The sequence below is a fragment of the Colias philodice genome, chromosome 13, assembly GCF_061535455.1.
Source record: "Colias philodice isolate Cphi_HAF_F1 chromosome 13, ilColPhil1 Martin Lab GWU primary, whole genome shotgun sequence".
Classification (NCBI taxonomy): Eukaryota; Metazoa; Arthropoda; class Insecta; order Lepidoptera; family Pieridae; genus Colias; species Colias philodice.
Window position 1 is genome coordinate 6,476,753 of NC_143098.1, and position 20,934 is coordinate 6,497,686.

At 32.8% G+C, this 20,934-nt stretch overlaps 1 protein-coding gene across 1 annotated transcript in view; it reads right to left on the bottom strand.

Annotated features, from left to right (window-relative positions):
• sog (chordin short gastrulation) overlaps positions 1-10,392 on the bottom strand; it is a 70,482-nt gene extending 60,090 nt beyond the window's left edge. Inside the window, exon 1 of the mRNA XM_089702379.1 lies at positions 10,110-10,392. Within this exon, the coding sequence (XP_089558505.1) occupies positions 10,110-10,230 (121 nt within the window). The 5' untranslated portion in view covers positions 10,231-10,392. The remainder of the gene's footprint in view (positions 1-10,109) is intronic.
• Between the last annotated feature and the right edge of the window lie 10,542 nt (positions 10,393-20,934).

Below are 20,934 nucleotides of genomic sequence, written 5' to 3' on the forward strand. Positions count from 1 at the left end.
GAGTAACATGAAATTTCCTTACATTTTATATACTTTTTCCAGATAATCGCTTTGCCTTCCACTATTGTACCAACATCAAGACCTATTCATATAACGAGTATAATCTAAATTGTATAATAAATGACTGTATAAATATTTACCTATAGATCGATGCCGATTGGTTCGATTATTGTACCCACCTATGTATAATGATTGATAAACTAATCGATTGAATTATATTATAATCGCATAATGAAACAGTTTATTCTCAGAAATTATTGTATTGTTTTTAAAAATACAACACCATTAATAATAACGTGGGCTTTAAGGAGGAAAACACAGTTTCTTGCCGGCTCTTCTCTACAGAAAAAGCTTTCAGAACTAGAGCTACCAATTTCTATATTTTCATATTATAATGATCTATAAGCGTTTATGCAAAACGATAGTTTAATAAATAAATGATTTTTCTAACCGTCTCATAATATTAATCTTTATATGTAGTAGGTATGTAAATTAAGTCTTTTCATAAATTGCATACACTTGTATTTAATACATTTCAAAAATGTGTTATTAAAAAAAACAATAATCATCAAAGGATGAAGTATGAAGACTTCTTTAATGAAACACTTGCTTATAACCGCAATGCGTTTTTATAACTTTCAACTTACTTAAACCGCATTCCCCGATGATTTCTAACATTATAATAAAAACTTTGTAAGTAATAAACCGCATGTTTATTGTTGAGAACGCGAAGCCCTGGCCTATGAATAATATAATTGATGTAAGACAAAAGCTATAATAGTAATGGGACATTTAAACATGCCCACGCAAACGAACCTTTAAAGCGACTTATGATCGCTTATCATAAGTGTCCCTTTAAAAGTTATATGTCATAAAGTTTTCAACTACGCAGGTGAACGACATTGTGACAACTCATACTTATGTGCCATACTGAGTGCATTAATCTGCATCAAGGTGTCCTTTTACCATGAGAACCGCATTTTCTTCAGCGTTATTTCATAACAATGACAACTTCTCAATAACATATAATTTTATGATCGGTTGGTCATTATTTTTTAATGTTATAAATATTGCGATGCATTTTATATGCACAATGAAAACGAAAACGCTTAATCACAATTTTTTACAATACTTGACATTTTATTACGCAGCTCGCAGTGGTCATGTTAATTTTCGCCTTTCATTCGTTATAACAACATTTGTTTACGTATTCTTTTTAGCCTCATGTGTTGAATATTCGAGACAATCGTGATAATATAGAATATAACATAGTGTTTAGCATGTGTTGTTGTGTGTTGTGTAGGGTCGCGGTGTGAGCGCATCGCGTTAGCAGGGCGGATGCACGTGTGCCGGCCGATGGGCTAGCGTGCTGAAACACCGTTCGCGCTTCCGACTCACATTCATTGCCTCTCCATTCATACATGCGTCATTCATTTAATTCAAGTTCATAACGAGCCGGCGACCGAGCGGCACGTAGGTGGCACTCCGTAACTCACTCGCGACCCGCACAAAACTGCCTTATCTCGGATTCGAATCTCAGATAAAGATAATAATCGACCGAACTACTTTAACGTTCCCGAACATCAGTGCGGAGCCGAAATATTCCATAAAATAAATTCGATCTTTCGGGCCGCATTACCGATTCTCGGTATACATCGAGGCGACAAAATTCTTTAAGGAGCGCAATAATTCACCGCAACTTTACACATCTAATTAAAATCAGGCGCCTGCATCTCAACGGGCGGATGTACTCCGAATCTCTGGTTACAACACGTTCGGTTCGATTGGCCGTAGGTGCGTCTGGGGATCGGTAGATGGGCGAGATGGTATCGCGAGTGAGGCATCTCGACGTGCCACACATTTCTAACTTTTTGGTTTGTCGGGTCGCGCGGGGGCGTATTGTATGCAATTGTAGCACGCGAGGGCACCTAAGGCCGACGACCCGTCTCTCGCGCCGCATAATCCGACAGCGTTATGGTCAGCCCGGCGCCTTTGTTGGCTACCGGCTTAATTAGAACCCGTGGGTGGCTTATGACACGCCAGGATCTGATCATAAAGGCGCTAAAAATTCTACCTGCTCGAATCTGCGCCGACGACATTCCTATCTCGCGTTTTTCAAAATTAATGCCTATTGTCCGAATACGATGGGCGCGAAGCGATTACGAATAACACAGAATCAAACGAACCGAATCGACATGAATAAAAAACCTATTGTTAGTGTGTTTAACAAAGTGAATACGTTTTAGAACGTTGCTTATTCATATGTAACAAGCGTCCACTTTAATTGAGATGTATGCACTCAAATTCTTTGACCTCGATTAATTTCATGGAAGCGAGTTGTTGGGCGGTAATTGAGTGCACTAATATTTAGTGAGAACATACGGCAGTGGTCATTTCAATTAGCTCTCTGATAATAAGCCACGTTAAATTAAATATTAGAAACAACCATTTGTAAAAAACCATTCGTAGACTCGACTTCTTAATTATTAAAATAAACAGACTGTCAGTAAATAATTGCCTTTACTACTAGTAATAGTTTGCCAAGCAGGAATTATATTTTGTATGCTTTGTTTTTACGCAGTTAGTTATATTTTATGAAATGGTAACGTACACTCTTCTATGAATCAATTAAAGGCTATTTATCCAAAGAATAATTAGATTATATGAATTGCTCTACCATTCGTATGTTTAAGAGTTTTTTTGGCTTTTCAGCATTAATCGATGGAACCTGGACTCTACCGATTTCTAAACTCTACCGCTTTTACCGTTGGAAGCTGGAGCTAACCGTTTGTATACTATACAGTCTCAGTCTATGAAAACATATTTTTAATCATTGAATTTCAAGAGCTTTTATATCTTATGCAAGATAAATTGCATGCATTGATATACAAGGTACAGAGAGCACCGCTTATTTCTAGTTACATCCTGAACATCAAACAAAATAGTATCTGTCCGTCGTCCTGTGGCGCCGTTTGCCAATACTGATCTATGAGTAACTGCGAAGACGTCGCATCTCAAGAAGCGTCCTTGATAACACGCGACTGATGTACTTCACACTCATCTCGTTGCAATTTGAGTGCATTGCACATGCCGTGACGTCACACGCCGCATCGTTTGTTACGAACGGGGCAATGAACCAACGACTGAATTGGACATAAGTGTCCTGCTACATTTCGCCGGCACAACGCAACACTCACGATTTACGATATGCATTTGACGCTATGCAACGATTATCATTTTTAATCGCACTTACGAATTAACTTCCTCAATTAGCCGCTCGTTTAACTTCATTGTTTTGAACATAATGGGACTGTAATGTTTCGCTGCAAACGTTTTACTCTTCACAACTGTTTACTTTGAGAAAAATAAAATCATAAGTCATATAGATATAATATATGCTATAATCAGAAGCTCGACAATTATTTATTTCTATATCTTATGAATAATAATATCAATGATATAAGTAATATGAATAAAAATAAAGTGCTTTATGATACATTTTTACATCATATTATTATGGCCCTAACCTATTAACATTAATGATGTAATGATAAAACTTTTTATTTTAAATCTAAATCATAAATATGGCACATGATAAATAGCCATATGACAAAAATATCTCATTCGTTGCATATTATAAAATAACGTGTTTACACCGAGCGTGGTCGGCGTGTTTAATGAAGTAGACAATAGTGTTAAAATAATATAAACAAATATATGTAGGTGAACGGTTACCCACGAGTATTACAATTACTTACGATATACAATGTCGCGCAATAATCAGAAGACCAGCGCGTTTTCATTCCTTGCACGATGCGCGGTCACACAACACAAACAATCTTGTATAATAAAACGCATAAATATTCCACAAATTAGAATTATTCTTGTACTCAATTATACGTATACATGTGAGGATATGTATTTTATTATGTAGTGACACATTCCACACGTCTATTATCATTATAGAAATCAGCCATCATTACTTTATGTTTGTGAATACCGATTTGCTAGCTATGTAGCTACAATATAAGAAGTTGACCATAATTTACTTAAGAAGGTAGAGATATCAAATATAATTTTATATTTATTTTCATCTCCTAATAATTGAAAATAGGAGCATTCGGACGTACTACTTTCCCTTTCAAATATTTTGAATGGTTTCCGAATTTGTTGTAGGTATTTAAAGCCTCATTTCCATATATTCTTAAATCGAAAAACAATTTCCAGAGCTAAAAAGTTAAAAGCTAGTATCGTAAAATTACTTTAGACGTTAAATCTATTTAAATAGATTTAACAAATTAAAAGTAGAAAGTATTGCCTAAAGTTTTAAAGATCTCATTTAAAATATGGATTGTCCTTTCAAGCAGTTTCAATAAAAACTCATTTAGTGATTTATCTTTTAACCCTTCAATTCCCAGTGTCACCTGTAGGTGACAGTAGTTTAATATTTTTTTTCTACCACATGAAAATTTATTTTTTAATTCTACCAGGTTTTTAGCTTAGCTTATTAGTTGAACTATTCATGTTTTTTTTCTGGCAAAGCTAACCATATGATATTTAGCAAATTTGTTTAGTTGTTTCGCGCGTACTTGAAGTAGTCAGAGTTTGTGTGATTCCTTGAAGTATAAAGTGATATAAAAATGTCCCGACAGTAAGTATTGCTTTTTTTCTTATTATATATAATAAATGAATGTATTAGCTATAATATAAATATATTTTATGCTAAAAATAACTAATAGCATCTTCACTACAGCACTGAAAATATGCCGTGTCACCTGGAGGTGACACTGGGCATTATAATAACTTTATTATTCCTAATTCAGTAAGTAATAACAAGACTGTTGTTTATATTTTGTCTTATTGCTATGTCGTGATATTGTTTTAGAGCTGATTTACGTATTACAGGTTGACGTTAGATGAGATTGCCGAGGAGTTGCACGCCGGAGAAGACCCAGGCGATATTATTTTATTTCCTCCTGATGATGGTGTGGTGACTGACGAAGATAGTGGAGACGAAAATGACGCTATTATTTTTCATTTTTTAGTCGCATGTTTTGGTCACAAGTATAATGTCAAAATAGAACTTCCGTCTCTGGAGAAAATTGTGTACATGACGAGGAAGAACAAGTCGAAATACCGAAGAAAAAAGACATTAGAAAGCTTCTGATGAAATTATTACCGCCAAGTGGCATGACAACAGCATCGTTACCATCGTATCCAACTAACAAGGATTGGATCCTATCATAAAAGTAGATCGCATTGGATTTGTGGATAAAAAACGGGTTTTGGCATAGAAGCAGCTTGCCAAAATGCATGGCTGATCAAAGGGCTGATGGAAACTAACTGGACCTACTACGATTTCCAGCGGAATGTGGCAACCGTAATTCTGCCTGGGGATGTTTCAGCACAAATGAGAGTGCCCACAGAAGTGAGGAGTGCTGGAACTGTGGACGACCACTCGGCATTCGATTGCTCACAGCGAAGATGCAGGTACTATCACCAACGCACTAGAAAAATGTGCGCCAAGTGCAATATCGGTTTACTTCTAAAGTGTTGGTACATGTTCCACAAAAAATAAGTTATGTACTTATTTTTTTCTACTTCTTCATAAATAAATATTATTATAATAAAAATCGATATTTTATTCCTACCAAAAAAAGAAAAACCTCGTTAGTCCTTTAGAGTCCTAAGTTAAAATAATGCCCAGTGTCACCTGTAGGTGACACCCCCATAAAAAAAATGGGGGGTAGAATTAATTTTTTTATTCTTTGTTTTTGTCTTCGCCAGATGTATCTAAACTATTTTAGTAAAAGAGAAATGCAAAATTGCTATTAATTTAGACATGGGAATTGAAGAGTTAATCCAAATCTATGGCTCAAATATAAATGACGCAACATAAGTGCCTGAATTTTTTTAGGAAACAGAAAGTTCGAATACATTTTCGTACCCTTATAAATTGATTAATATTTAAAATGATTCCACACATTAAAAGCCATAATATGTGGATTTATTAGATTTAATTCAAATATCTTATGGCATCAAAAACAACTTTAATTAAAATTTAAAACACTAACCCATCATAATTTTGTGATTAACATCAACCAACAAGACATAATATAAAGGTAAAAACTAAAAATATCATGAGCGAGTAATTTTAACGTGTTTTACAACCAGTGTAGTAACAACATAATAATATACAGTGTTCAGAAAAAATTTATAACGATATTCGCTAAATGTTTCGTTTGCACGTATTCACTTTATGTACATTGTTGAGATATAATCAACTTGAGAGAAAAGATGTCTGATAATTTTGGTTTTAAATGCTTCTGTTTAAATTTCATGCAATTTAATAAATCCCGAGGGAGTAAATAACACTAGACGATAGATTTACATGCGGTTTCTGCGGTTTTTCTATGCTATAAGACAATCGTACCTAATGGTAAACTATTGATTTCATTCATTAAAAGTTCGAAGTGTCAACGTATAAAAAAACAAAACGAAGAGATAAGAATGTAATTTGTAAAACCGATATCGGCGACAGTAATAATTAACATATTATTAGCAACACGACTGCGGGTTACAAGATCATCTCGTAAACATCAATAATTTAACCAAAAACAATTGATGACTCAGCGATCAATTAGGAATTTACATTTATAAATGGTTTTTACTTCATATGGAGATAAACGTATGCTACATTTCCTAAATACAGCAATTAAACCTAAAAAAAGAAACGTATGTTAAAGACTATGACACAATATATTGGCTACTACTCATCAAAAAACAATTAATAAATTGTACTCTACTACCATACTTTCTTGTTAACTTCTCGATGGAAATACATATTATTATACCCAATCATTAAAAGGTTAAACCACCTAATATTGAAACATTTTAAAGTATTTAAAACGTGTTTTTTTAATATCTACTTTAGCCCATTGTTTAGATATTATAGGTGCCAAAAAACAGTTTAATTTTTGAATGAATAATAATACCTAAACTAAGACGAAGACATTTCACACACACAGAAGAGAACTTTTAAACAAAATTAAGAAAAATGATCTAATCTTACAAAACGTCTTATCGATTTTGGTTGTAGCTTTTAAATTTACTAGGTACCTATATTATACTTTTAAAGTTCATAGCAGTTTGAAGTTTATTAATTTGCAATTTCTTTAATCTTTAAAAATCGCGACTCGCGATCTTCAAGCCAAAACCTTGATCCAGTTCAAAAATAATATATCTATTATATTAATACCAAACTATAGGTTTTACAATTTCAGATTTCCACTACATTAATTTGAGGAAAAAATAACTAAGTATTGGAACGCATCGCACGCAACGGGAGGTTTCTAAAAAGAACATTTTACAACAGTTCCATTGCTTCTCCTCTCTGATCTTAGCGTGATGCAACATTTCTTCTCAAAAAGCTTTCCTCAATACTACATGGAATATTAACTTGTAAAGAATTTTCCAATTCACATAATGAGTTCCCGCGATTAGCGCGTTCAATCAAAGAAACAAACTCAGCTCTACCACGGGCTCTACATCAGTATAGATAGGACTATTAATGCGCAAATGCGTATATTTTTTAATATATTCGGCGTCCTCCGCTTAATTTACACAAATAATATTACGCTGTGACGATTACGCAAACGCTCATGGAAATATAACTTTTCCTAGCGTTAAAAACGCATTCAAAGTGATTATACAAACAGAGCGTCAGGTAAGTCTCCTTGTCACGTCACGTCTGGATGGGCCGTCTAGACGACGATGACAGCTTTTTTCTCTTCTCGGTAATACAAATTTTGGCACGCTCGTTAAGATATTTTGGCAAACATTCCTGACATTAATCTGATCCGGAAAATGAATGAAAGTTGTCGGGAAAGTGACTCACTTACACCTATCGCTAGTCGCCACCCGCTCCGCCGGCCGTCCTTCGCATCTATTAAGAAATATTGTCATAACACAGGCCTCCTTGTCGACAAGGTTACATTTTTTAAATTTTAATCCACTGTCATTTTATGTTTATTAACACCAACTTACATTCATGCAAAATTCCAAGGTAAAACTCGTAACGGCCGCATTGATATTTTAATAAATATTTGACTTTAATATTTTACAAATTCTTTCACTTTCATGAAGGTTGCATTTTAAAATTAAGAAATTATTAATAAAATCCAAAAGTGCTGAACAATTATTTTAATTATATAAATTACTGTTAGGATCGAATGTAAATAATTAAGTGTTGTTTACCATTGAGTTCAAAAATAATTGCACAACTTAGTCTGAATTTAATAATATATAATATGTATCTTACAATTATTTTAAAGAATAAAAAGTAACGCTTTATTTACGTTGTACACACCTTAAACCTCTACCGGCGTTGTTAAAAACATACATTCAATCAGATAAGACGAAATATTTTTTTAAAAATTCTCGTCATATTCGCAAAATAATCAATAAGTACATTAAACAATAAACAGCATTGTAAAATATTTTTTTTCTCCGATTACATCTTGAACATAGTACATACAGGTAAATACTTTTTAATTTTAATATTTTCAAGAACGATGTACACCGCTTACAACAAAAATAATAAAACTACTCTTATTATTCCAAATGAACGAAAGGATAAACATAAATAAATTAATTAAAAAAATACATCCTCAATAGTGCGTATAAACCAGAAAAAGTAAATTTTTACGCACATAATACAATTGTGGCAATGACTTAAATCTCAGATTGTATCATGTTATACAATGGTGATAAGATATTGACTATCAAGATTTAAAAGTTAAAGGCACTGAAAGTACGAAAATCTTTTGCAATACATTTAAGTTTTTGTCGTAATCAGTAATCACACAATATTCACACGATAAGATTGCAAAATCGTATGATATCCCACTATCAAACTAACTCTGATATTACGAAACAAAATTTACTATTCCTGCGTATAGATATAATGTACAAAACAGTTTTGCTTTTTGAAAAGTCCTTATTATAATTTCCTTCTTAGTTTATACGAACAATACCTATACATAGTTCTATATGGATTATCAAATATCAATGCGCTTTAGCAAAAATATTAACAAAATGTGTACTAAATTCGTTAGACACATTATTATTTACCTTTTAACAAAGATATCATTTGATGGATAACAATTATTGTAGTTATTATTTTAATTGTTGAGGAAAATTTTCTCTCAACAGACATCAGAATAAGTAAATAAAATGTTTAATGAAAAGTTCTTTGAAGAGAGCGTCGCACGTATTTATCTTGGCAATCGTATTTAAATATAATAAGTTTAAAAAGTTTCTCAGATGCGCAATAAAAAATTGTTACTTATTAATACTTTTGTGTTTCTGATAAAATAGAATAATAAGTGTCTACAGGAAAAGTTTTGCTTCTAGCGTTTGTATTGACAAAATCGCAATAGTTTTCATTTTCTTGTTGACATAGGCATTATTTTAGTATGACTGCGTTGTTTTTATTAATTTACTTTTTTTGAAGATACTGTTTAAATGCAAACTTTTAACATGTTTTGTTTTTCTAAAGCATTTTTATAATAAAAATAAAATTAGCTTATTCGTGACGAGCTCTCATTTATTACTTACAAATGAAATGACCCTTAGATATTAATTCTACAAATAAGCAGTATTTTATCAAATGGAAAACAAATTCCAAGTTCAGAAATTCTGATATTGATATTATGTTTATTCTAGCTTTGAGTGACATATCTGCTGAAATGTCTTTGCCCGATAAAGATTGTATCATAACGGTATTTGGAACTAAAATAGATCACTTGACATTTCAGTGAGTTTGTTTCAGGGAGTAGAGCCGATCATGGCTCTCACGTGGCATTGTTTTTATTATCCTATCGCACCGACACGATATCGATATTATGATAACGATACGTATATTATAGCTCGGTCTCTCGGACGCAGCCAGCGACTCTACGATCTATGTATGTATACTTCGAGAATTTCTATATTTGCATCGCATGCGATTTGATTGATTATGTAGTTAAAGCGACTGCGGTCGCTTTAGGTTAGAAAATCGTATGTTTATATCGCTTTGGAATGTAAAGAGTTTACGTAGAGCTTACCAGCGGGTCTAGTAGTGCGACGTGCGGGCTCATCTTCCCGCAGGTCGGGAGCGTGTCGCCTCGCCGCGGCCGGCCCGAGCGGGGCCAGCGCGAGCAGCAGCAGCGCCAGAGCGGGCACCATGCCGGCACCTACCACTGGTCCTCGCACCGGGGCAGCAGGACCCGGTCCGAGCTCACTATTTTCGCCGCGAGAAGCGAGTCGTACGGTAGAGGCGCGAGTGACGGGTGAAGCGCGCTCGCACGCGTCGTAGTAATGCGACGACCGAGCCAGACTGAGGCGAGTAGAGAGCATTTTCCCGGCGCGGGGGCCGGCCCCTCTCGGAAAACGCGGCCCACGGTGCGGGCGGGGAAAACTGCATAGCCCCATCCGCCCGCCCCCGCCGTAATCACGCCAGTTGCACCTCCGCCATTGTCGATTACACATGCACTATTGCAATTTACATATTACCTCTATCTGCTCTAGTGGCTAGCTTATACACATGTTTATTATTTTTCAATATCGTGCAATCTGTTACAATTATGTGAAATTATAAATAAAAACATAACGATTCATTTTTATGAGATCATATGGGTTTCTACTATAATTTATATTATTCTAAGACAACATAAAAGTGCATGCCTAGTTAGTTATTAAATTAAGTTAGATATTAATTTACAAATTTTCAATGTTAGGTACGTAGATCTGATAAGCACGAAAGTCCAAAGCACTGTGCCTAAATGTATTTGAGTTTATGCTACGTAACACAGATACTTAATTTAACTTACAATATCATTAAATGTTTTTAAATGAATAAATTTATGGCCCAATTTTTTGTTCAACGTACTATTTTTATTTTCAAAAGCGCAAATATATCCTTCTCTGCTCTATATTTTCAAAGTTCATAAAAAGACAAAATAATTAAGTATCTATAAACAATAACCTAGATAACATTATGAATATTCAACGAAATAGGTACACCGTACAAGTTGCAGTTCAGTGAAACATTGATATACGTATGGAATTAGAGTGCCTCCTGTTAAATGTAATTTACAAAATTTAACATTCCAAATTCCCTAAAAAGTATAATTTTATGATTTGACATCAGTTCTCCAGCGCGTACTAAAAATTCGCCAACATAACTCTATCATGTTTTTTTTTTGTTTTTTAGCATTGTTACAGACGTAATTCCTCGGACGGACTTAACAGAAATTTATATAAGAGTATAAAGAATTTAATATTTTATCTTAAATGTTAAAAATAATTTGTAGAAAACATTGTCATAACAAATTGTAGAGTCTTTAGAATCATGGTTTAATCAATTTATTTAAACGGTGAATATAAATTATTTTTTATTTCAATCTATATAGTAATGGTTGAACGTAAATCACTTAGACATTTTGATTATTTCATTATCAGGTACAGCATCAAATAGAGCTATCATTGGAGCAATACTTTATAAACGACCACACCAAAACAATCTCTATACATCATGCCTGCGAACTTGCAGTTATCCATCTTCGGCCCTTTTTGTTTCGCTTCTAGTCTTCTAAAATTAATTTCAACAACCCTATCTCCAAATGATATAGTGTTCCCAGCTTAAGAAATATTACCCTGGCACTTGCTCGCGACACGATGGCGCTATCCTGCCTCAATGCTTATTAATCTCACAGAAATTATACCTCTGTTGTTTCGATCCACTAATTTAATTTTGTACATACTCGGAGATGATGTATGCTCTTGGAAATTGTTGGCAGTCGATATTCTGATGGTTGATATATTATCTCTACGTGTAGGATACCTACCGCATATTTTACACGAATTTATCGCTTTAGGTACACCGTACAGTGCGCGTTTATTGTTCGACAAAATTGAAACTATGCGATGATTGATTTATCGAGCGTGTGTGATGTAAATTGAAATAGAGCAGTATAAAAATTAAATAGAACACAATGAATGATGTTAGAGTAGATCAAAATCTTTATATCTATTCGCATTTACTAAAATTTTGGAAAATCTAATGAACCATCCTACTATTGACCAAATAAGGATTTCACTTTGATTTCCTGCATAATTTTGATAAACAAAGCAATGTCGGAGGTGTGTAACAAAATGGCGTAATAATACTTGTTTATGTATTTAATACGTATTATCGAATTCAATTATTTAGATGTTTTAGATCAGTCGATCTTCTATTTAATGAATATAGCTATAATTTAAAATCCTCAAAATAAAAACACAATTTGATATAGAGATTTTCTTAGAAACTACAGATATTACTTTAAGATTAGAGCTTAATTTGTAGATATTACTTTTAGATAAGAGCTTAAAAGTATAGATTATTTTATTAACAAAATATATACGATTTCAAAATCACACAAGAAATACATTCAAGTAGATAATTGCGTTCATCCGTACTCAATTTGTGTTATCGATGCTAAGATCTTTTGAAAAGCCATTATACCTTTTTGTCCACATGCATATAATCCGATCGCATCCTTTAATAAACATGTATAGGTAAACTAAATAAAAATATTGTCTCATTTATTAAGGGCATCAATATATTTTTTTTATTAACTAACAATATATTAATACAATTATTTTTCAAGACTAGCGATTCGAGGAAGCGGAATCAACATACCTACATACAAAATGGTATAGGAAGGTAGATAGGTATATGTATTTTAGTTAGTAAAACATTATTATTAGTAGTGTCACAGATTAAGCAAACAGTAAATCTATAGATCATAATATATTATGTAGATTATAGACTGTAGAATGATGAATAAAACAATGAGCAGAAATCTACACAGTACTTGAGTTATGAGGTCCATGTGGGGTATGGGGCAGATGCATTAGGTATACAAATTTCTCTGATCGATTTTCTTTACGGACGGATAGGTGATCAGCCGGGAATCGTACGAAGACCCTTCGGTTCTAGGCTTGCGCGTAAACCACTACACCAAGGAGGAGTATTTTAGGTATTCGTTTTAATATTGAATTGAAACCTTTAAATCACTTGGTTTCACCCACATTAATCTAAGGAAGCTAAAACTGTGATATTGCAGCCTTCAAAATATTTTTTTATATCGAGCCCGTAGTTCTGAGGCTAACGCGTTCAACCAAGCAAACACTTAAGCTTTGTAATAGCACAAATATATTTATAATACATTCTATATAATGTTTATATTTAGATAATCAAGGCTCTAATTTTTTTTTTTTCATTATCATTCATTATGTTAACACACAGATTACTAAGTTACCTACTAAAAACGATTCTGTTTGTTCTACTAATTTATTTTTTATTTTACAAAGCTTTTGTAAATTGAAATGCAACACCACCTTAAATTTCACGTTTATTCCGATACGAACGACCGCGTTATATTATTTTATTCGTGTTACTCCTGTTTTGGAGTAGAAAATAACATATGTATTTTTTAAAACATAAGTTTCGGAAAAAGATACTTATCCCCAACAACGTCTGCCACTACAGTTAGTTTTGAAATAAACAAGACCATAGAAAAATATTAATAGCTAGAGGTAGGTAGGTGTATCGAAATTTTAATAGACACATTTACTTAGATAGATTGTAGACTAATACCACCTATAATACCGTTGATTAATTATTTATAAATATTTATCCGGTATTCATTGCAGTTATTTTATTTATTCAAGCTAAAATTGTAGACTGATACTTTTTCTAGCATACGAATAAGGCATCTCTTCAGTGTTTGCTAACACACTGAAAAATGTTTTTCAATTTTACACAGCCTCGCACAGTCGCACTTCCTCGCCTCGCTTTTTTTACTTTATTCGATTACTAGTTTTCCGCCTGCAGCTGCGGCTGCGCCCGCTTTTTTCTAAAACTTAATCTAGACTAATGTTATAAAGCTGAAGGGTTTGTTTGTTTGTTTGAACGCGCTAATCTCAGGAACTACTGCCCCCCTATGCAAGTAGATACGTTTATCTACAGCTTACGTCAATCTCATACATTCGTAGTCTATTCTATTGAACGCTACGCTAACAGAAAGCCACTTGCATAGGGGGGCTGGTTCGATTTGAAAAATTCTCTCGGTATTAGATAGCCCATTCATCGAGAAAGGCTGCTATAGGCTATAATATAATACCTATCATTAATATCATCACGCTACGACCAACAGAAGAGGAGCCACGCGGGTGAAACTGCGGAGCGCAGCTAGTAAATTATATACTAAAACCATCCTCGAGAAACACTCTTTATTAAAAAAACGCATCAATATCTGTTGCATAGTTTTAAAGATTTAAGCATACACGGGGATAAAAGGGATAGAGAAAGCGACTTTGTTTTAGGTAGATATACTATATTGTAGTGATAATAGATAGGTACACAAATTAACACAGAAGAACATTTTTTTTTTCAGAATTAACCACTGTGCACCTCCCGGAGCAGCAGCAGACAATGTCAATGCTTTATGATAGATCTCAAAAATCAAATTTAAAAAATTTGTAAACGATCTGCAATCAGTGGAGAATCTTAGTTTGGAAAATGTTCTTAGATTCTCAATTCACTGAGTACGGATATATCCAATTTCCATGTTGTAGTAAAGATAATTTTAATTATTTTCTTGTTATGTACATGTTATACAACTGTATTTATATGTTAACGGTGCAAAAAATGTATTTTCTTTCTTTCTATCTAAATTCTAAACCATTTCTTAAACAAGCCGGGAAAATAATAATAATTATTATTATTGACGAAATTTCCGCCTGGCACAAAATTAATGCCTAATACTATATTAGTCTACGGTCTACGATATTTTATATCAGCGAAAAATAAATTTCATATTGATGCGTGATATGTAATTTGTTGTGCATAGCAGTAGTATCACTACATAGTATAAAACAAAGTCGCTTTCTCTGTCCCGTTTTTTTTAATAGATAGAGTGATTCAAGAGGAAGGTTTTAATATATAATTTATTAGGTTTTAGAAAAAGCGGGCAAAACCGCGGGCGGTAAGCTAGTATGATTTAAGTTAAATGATATAAGTAGGTAGGTAGGTAGGTCCTAGAGATCCGCACCACACTTCCGCACCGTCTTCGTCTTCGTGAAATACATTTGTACATTCAACTAGACTTATTTCAGAACTTTGATTGAAAATTATTATGTGCCACCGATAGGTTTGATAAAACCAAAATTTTACCTGATTATTATCCCTTCATTTTGTTTTATGATCGAGGTCATTTTATTAAAATATGTATTGTATTATGTATTATGCCCCAGTATAATTCATTTTTGTACGAATAATAAATTATTCTAGTGTGAAAGTCATCTTTCAAAGCATAATAAAGTAGCATTTAGATATTTATAAAGCTTAAAAACAATTCTTCAGTATTGAGTGTCTTGACGAGTTGACGGAATTCAGATTATTTCCTAAGGTCGCTTAAACTATGAATACTGAATCTGAGGCAAGAATCCACAAGTGTGAATATATCTAACACTAGCTGCGCCCTGCGGTTTCACCCGCATGGTTCCGCTCCTGTTGGTCTTAGCGTGATGATACATAACCTATAGCCTTCCTCGATAAATGGGCTATCTAACACCGAAATAATTTTTCAAATTGGACCAGTAGTTCCTGAGATTAGCGCGTTCAAACAAACAAACTCTTCAGCTTTATAATATAAGTATAGATTACGAAATTTCGATATTTAATTTACAAAAAAGAAAACATTACATCAAGTACTTACTTTACCAGTTGAAGTAGGTAGTATTTCGCAATATTGATTTTACAGAAGATACTGTCTGATTATAATGCAAATTATTTTAATGATTTTAATTAACCAGTATAAGGATATGAGCGAATGCCTAAGATATTCCTTTATTTATTTACGTGTATTATAGTTTATAACACAACACTTCATTATATTATACTTACACATAATAATCGTTCTTTTGGACTGCCTGGTGAGTGGTGCCTGCTGGTTGTGGTCTGCCAAATCACGATGCTCACAATGCTACGTTTTTAAGGACAAAATCCTATCTCTTATACGTACATATAATAAATAAAACTGTATATTAAATAAAATCTTTAAAAAAAGCCCTACAAGTATCACATTCCAAAAATTGTCAAATTGTATGTAGTCCGGATTTTACACAAAAACTACTGGACTGATTTTGATAAAACTTTTAAATCATATAGCCATAGCTAGTCACTACCCAGTAGTAGCGCGAACGAAGTCAAGAGCACAGCTAGTTCACTATAAAAATGGCCAATCTAAGAATAATAATATAGTCCTTTATTCTTACAATCAGAACTGTAAAGTAACATGGCATTTAACTTTAATAAACTAGATTACAATTTACAATAGTAGCTTCCTAGAGTAGTAGTAGATCATTGCTATACCTACTTAGAATATATTCCTTTTCTCCCAAGAACTTTTCTGTCCTAAAAATTCACACACAAAACACTATTACACTGAAAGGACTACAATAATTATTCAGAAGTTTCATTTCGTGTAGGCACTTTCCAAATTTTTTATAGTTATGTTACTAGCGGTCCGCCCCGGTTTCGTCCGTTGTATATATATTTCGCAATAAAAAGTAGCCTATGTCCTTTCTCGGGTATCAAAATATCCCCATAACAAATTTCCTGCAAATTGGTTTAGTAGTTTAGGCGTGATTGAGTAACAGACAGACAGACAGAGTTACTTTCGCATTTATAATATTAAGTAAGTATGGATTATATTAAACTGTATACAGATTTATTATATTAAATCTGTGATATCAGAACCTCCGTTGTTTTTGGGAACTATGTTGTACACAATCTTTGTACTATGTCTATTTAGTGGAGTCCCTGGGGGTTTTCACCTCGGATTAGAGTTATAGTGAATGAATTAATATGATCGATGTGGGATATTGTTTTTTAAACTATAAATTGCAAGGTTTACCCAATTTTTTTTTGTGCACTCCATTGTTTCATTGTTTAAACAAATTATTGTGAAAAATTCATGTTTGACCATAGAGGGTGTCCCAAGAAGTAGTGATATACTGAAGCTGGGAGGTAGAAGACATAAAGGGCTATCCGAATCACCCCCATGTATATTATGCGATTTTTCGTATTTTCGGAGTTATGACGTTTTTTTCAAATTTTCACCTATCGCCGAGTACGTAGAGATTTTGATTTATGGTGACGTGAATTATGGCGGTAAATGCTTGATTTTTTTTTTTTGTGTGCTAAGCTGAAAGATAGGCCAATTCAGTATAGTAACATTTACTATCGTTAGATCTTCGAATGGAATAAAAAAAAAGAATTTAATGCCAAGAAAGATAAAATTACCCAGTATGTTCATAACTTCAAGGGCCCGTAAAAAATAAAATCACATAAAAAATATCCGTTTGGCTTTTTAAAAACTTACTCTATCTATGAGGTAGCTACCCTGAAAATTTCATTTTATTATTCATAAGGCTTCAATCGAAAAATTGAAATCTAAAAGTGGTAAGTGCAAAATTTTAATGCAAACAAAATAAAAACCAATTACAAGGTGTTTAATTACAATAAATTTTCAAAATGACCCCCCCTGTTGCTCACTGCAAGTGCAACATCACCGGAAAAAGTTGTCTTTTAAACGTCTGAATACCCTTTTATTATATTAAATGGTTTCTTCTGCTACTCTCAATTTCCGGGTTAATTCGTCCAAATTGCGGCATTCTCTCGAGTAGGAGGTCTTTGTACTTTGTAGTATCTCCATACAAAAAAATGCCGGTGTAGTCAGATTTCATACATCAACACTTCAACTTTGAATGAATCCATCACGAATTTTATAGCCGTCCAGAAAACCGATTATTATCGAGATATCCAGAAAAGGATTTCTGGTATAACCGACTTAGAGACACTTGCAGCAAAACATCATTCGGATTATTATAATTTGCTGAAAAATTCAATTCACCTCAGTAATGTTGAAAAGAAAATTAATCTAAGTAGATGCAGCAATGGAGCAAATATACAAGTACCTACAGTAGTACATAGAAGAAAATGATTTACCATGCAAAAGTTGAAAAACGTCATCACTACAGAGCATATCCCGGTAGAAAAAACTATTAAAAACGACTAATAGAACGCTTTCACGATGATATTATTATCATTTCAACTACATATTTGATGTAGGCAACAATGTAGGTAATTGTAATATATTTAAATAAACAGATTTGGTACTAATATTGCACGCCTCATAAGCGAAGCGTTGAGGTGGGTACTACTGTCACTTCGCGCAAAACATCTGATTTTTCAAACTTAAAATGTCTTTATGTATCATACATTGCACTTGTAAGATAATACATACACACACATATTAAGAAAAAACACTATTTTTAACGTTCATGATATTTTTGATGTCATTTTTGTTATTTAAACTAGTTAAAAAACAGTTTAAAAAAGTTCTGTCTTGGACGTCCGTGTGTCTGTATGTGCGGATCCTTTTTCTTGTTAACACGATAGCGACCGAAATACTTTACTAATCGAGTCTTTTTTTTTCTCTTACGCTTGAGTATGCTCAGGAATAGAACCCTTTCATTTTTCAGGGTCTGATTCGATGTGGTTTAATTGTTATTAAATAAACAAAAATAATAATTAATAAATATTTATTAAAAAAAAATTATGAGGCGTGCACTTTTGGATTTTCCAAATTATTTTTTTTCTTTTCATTAGTCGTAATTAATTACCTTATTTTTTTAAATGTACTCAATAGAGTACGTTTAATTTATAATTAAAGCGGCCGAGAAATTCCATTGTACATAGCAGTTGTGGCTCTCTCCCCTCCACGTTTTTCTATCTGTTCGAGATCCCTACTGCTATTTTTATACACAGGTATCTTTGAAAAATATTCCTATAATATGTCTACTCGAATAAAAAAAAGAAATACTGTTTAAAGTGAAAATATATGGTCAAACATTAATTTTTCATAACATTTTTTTTAAACAACGAAACAATGGAGTGCACAAAAAAAATTGGGTAAACATTGCAATTTATAGTTTAAAAAACAATATCCCACATCGATCATATTAATTCATTCACTATAACTCTAATCCGAGGTTATACGGTTTTGAATGCTCCAGGCACTGCACTAATTTATCATACATAATAATATCTTATATCACATCAAAATCTGCTTTTTTATACTTACTTATAAGTCCCAGCGTTCAGGAAATAAATCGTTAATACTTCCCAAATCCCAATGAGGCATTATTAGGGCAACTATTATTACATTTGTATAATATATGGGTGATTATACAAAAATGGGGTAACTTTTGAGGATATTTTGTTTACTATATTTTTTATATCAGATTGTTACAAATTAGGGTGTATATGATAGCTAATCTAATGAATATATTGTTCCAAATCGGGCCAGCCAGTTTTTTAAGTAGATTGTGAGATATTTTAAATTTTCTGAAATTGGCCTCCAGGGGACTGACGAGGCTAACATGGTACTGATAAAAAACACAATTTTGTAATATTCTTAAAGAAATTGAATGAAAATTACTACAAATCTCTCAGTTTTAATAATGGCACATGTCTTTTAAGTATTAAAATCACTTAGTTACGTTTAAAAATGATAATTAATAATATGTGATACTGGGAAAAAACAATGTCTCAAGTTTCAAAACAGCCTTCTGACATTTAACGCTACGTGAATATTCTTACTCTATTACTTAACTTTTTCTACTTTGACTTAGTTTTACTTGATATTTCAAGTAATTCACAAACAATAGAAACAAAAAAACGGCCAAGTGCGAGTTGGAGTCCTAAAAAACCTATTTTTTATTATGTTTGTAACTAAAAATTTACACTTTTAGCAATTTTTCCTTATCTGTGTTATAAAGACGTTGCTATTTACCAAGTAGAAGTAAACTATATAGCAGTTTATAGTAGACTGTATACACTGCAAGCATCCTGTGTGTTTTTTTATTCCCTTGCGAATATTTAATTTTGCGGAAATTTGCAGTATTAACGGATGTAGGTATCTTTCGATTGCGTTGCGTTATAAGTTTGATTTTTTTACAGCCCCAAGGGTTCTTAATCTTGAGTATCCAATATAAATTTCAGATTGATACCTCCACGCGTTCCAAAAAAAACGTCTTAACAGACAAACGGACAACAAAGTGATCCTATAAGGGTTCTGTTTTTTCTTTTTGAGGTTCGGAGCCCTAAAAATCTACCAATATTTATGTTAAAAGTACTAATTATAGTAAAATTAAAAACCAAAGTCTCGAATGAAAGTCTCATCTGAGTTTTCATAAGAGCCCCTTGACATTTTTATAATGTTATTAAGTATATTAATTAACTTTTATGTTATTTTGAGGTAATTTTACTTCACAGTAATATACGTATACGTATTTATCTGATAAATATAAAAAGCTATGCCCTGAAAGCATCAAAATCAATAATTAAAATAAAATAAGATCTTTTTTAATAAAATTATTAGTAGTTTGTTTCAATAGCTCTTTTCTTTGCTACTCTTTCTTAAATGTTTCTTCCCTAGTCAAATTCAGGTTCTTTTAGCGTGGCGCATGATGTTTTAAACTGAAATATAAAATAGAAATGCTTATACCAATAGCAATCAAGATAAAAGTTCTCAAAAACGACAGAATCATCAGTACTATGGGGTCGCGTCAGTCCTCTGGCACGATATCTGACAAAGGACTGATGCCAGCGGATTGATGAAAAGGGACTTAATATGAGGTTATAATCACAAATTATGTTTTTTTGCCTAATTTCTAATATCAACAAACTATATTTTTACAAATCATAGTTAACCATTTATAAATGAAAATAAAAATCGGATTAACAATAAAATAACGACTCACCATAGGACTGAA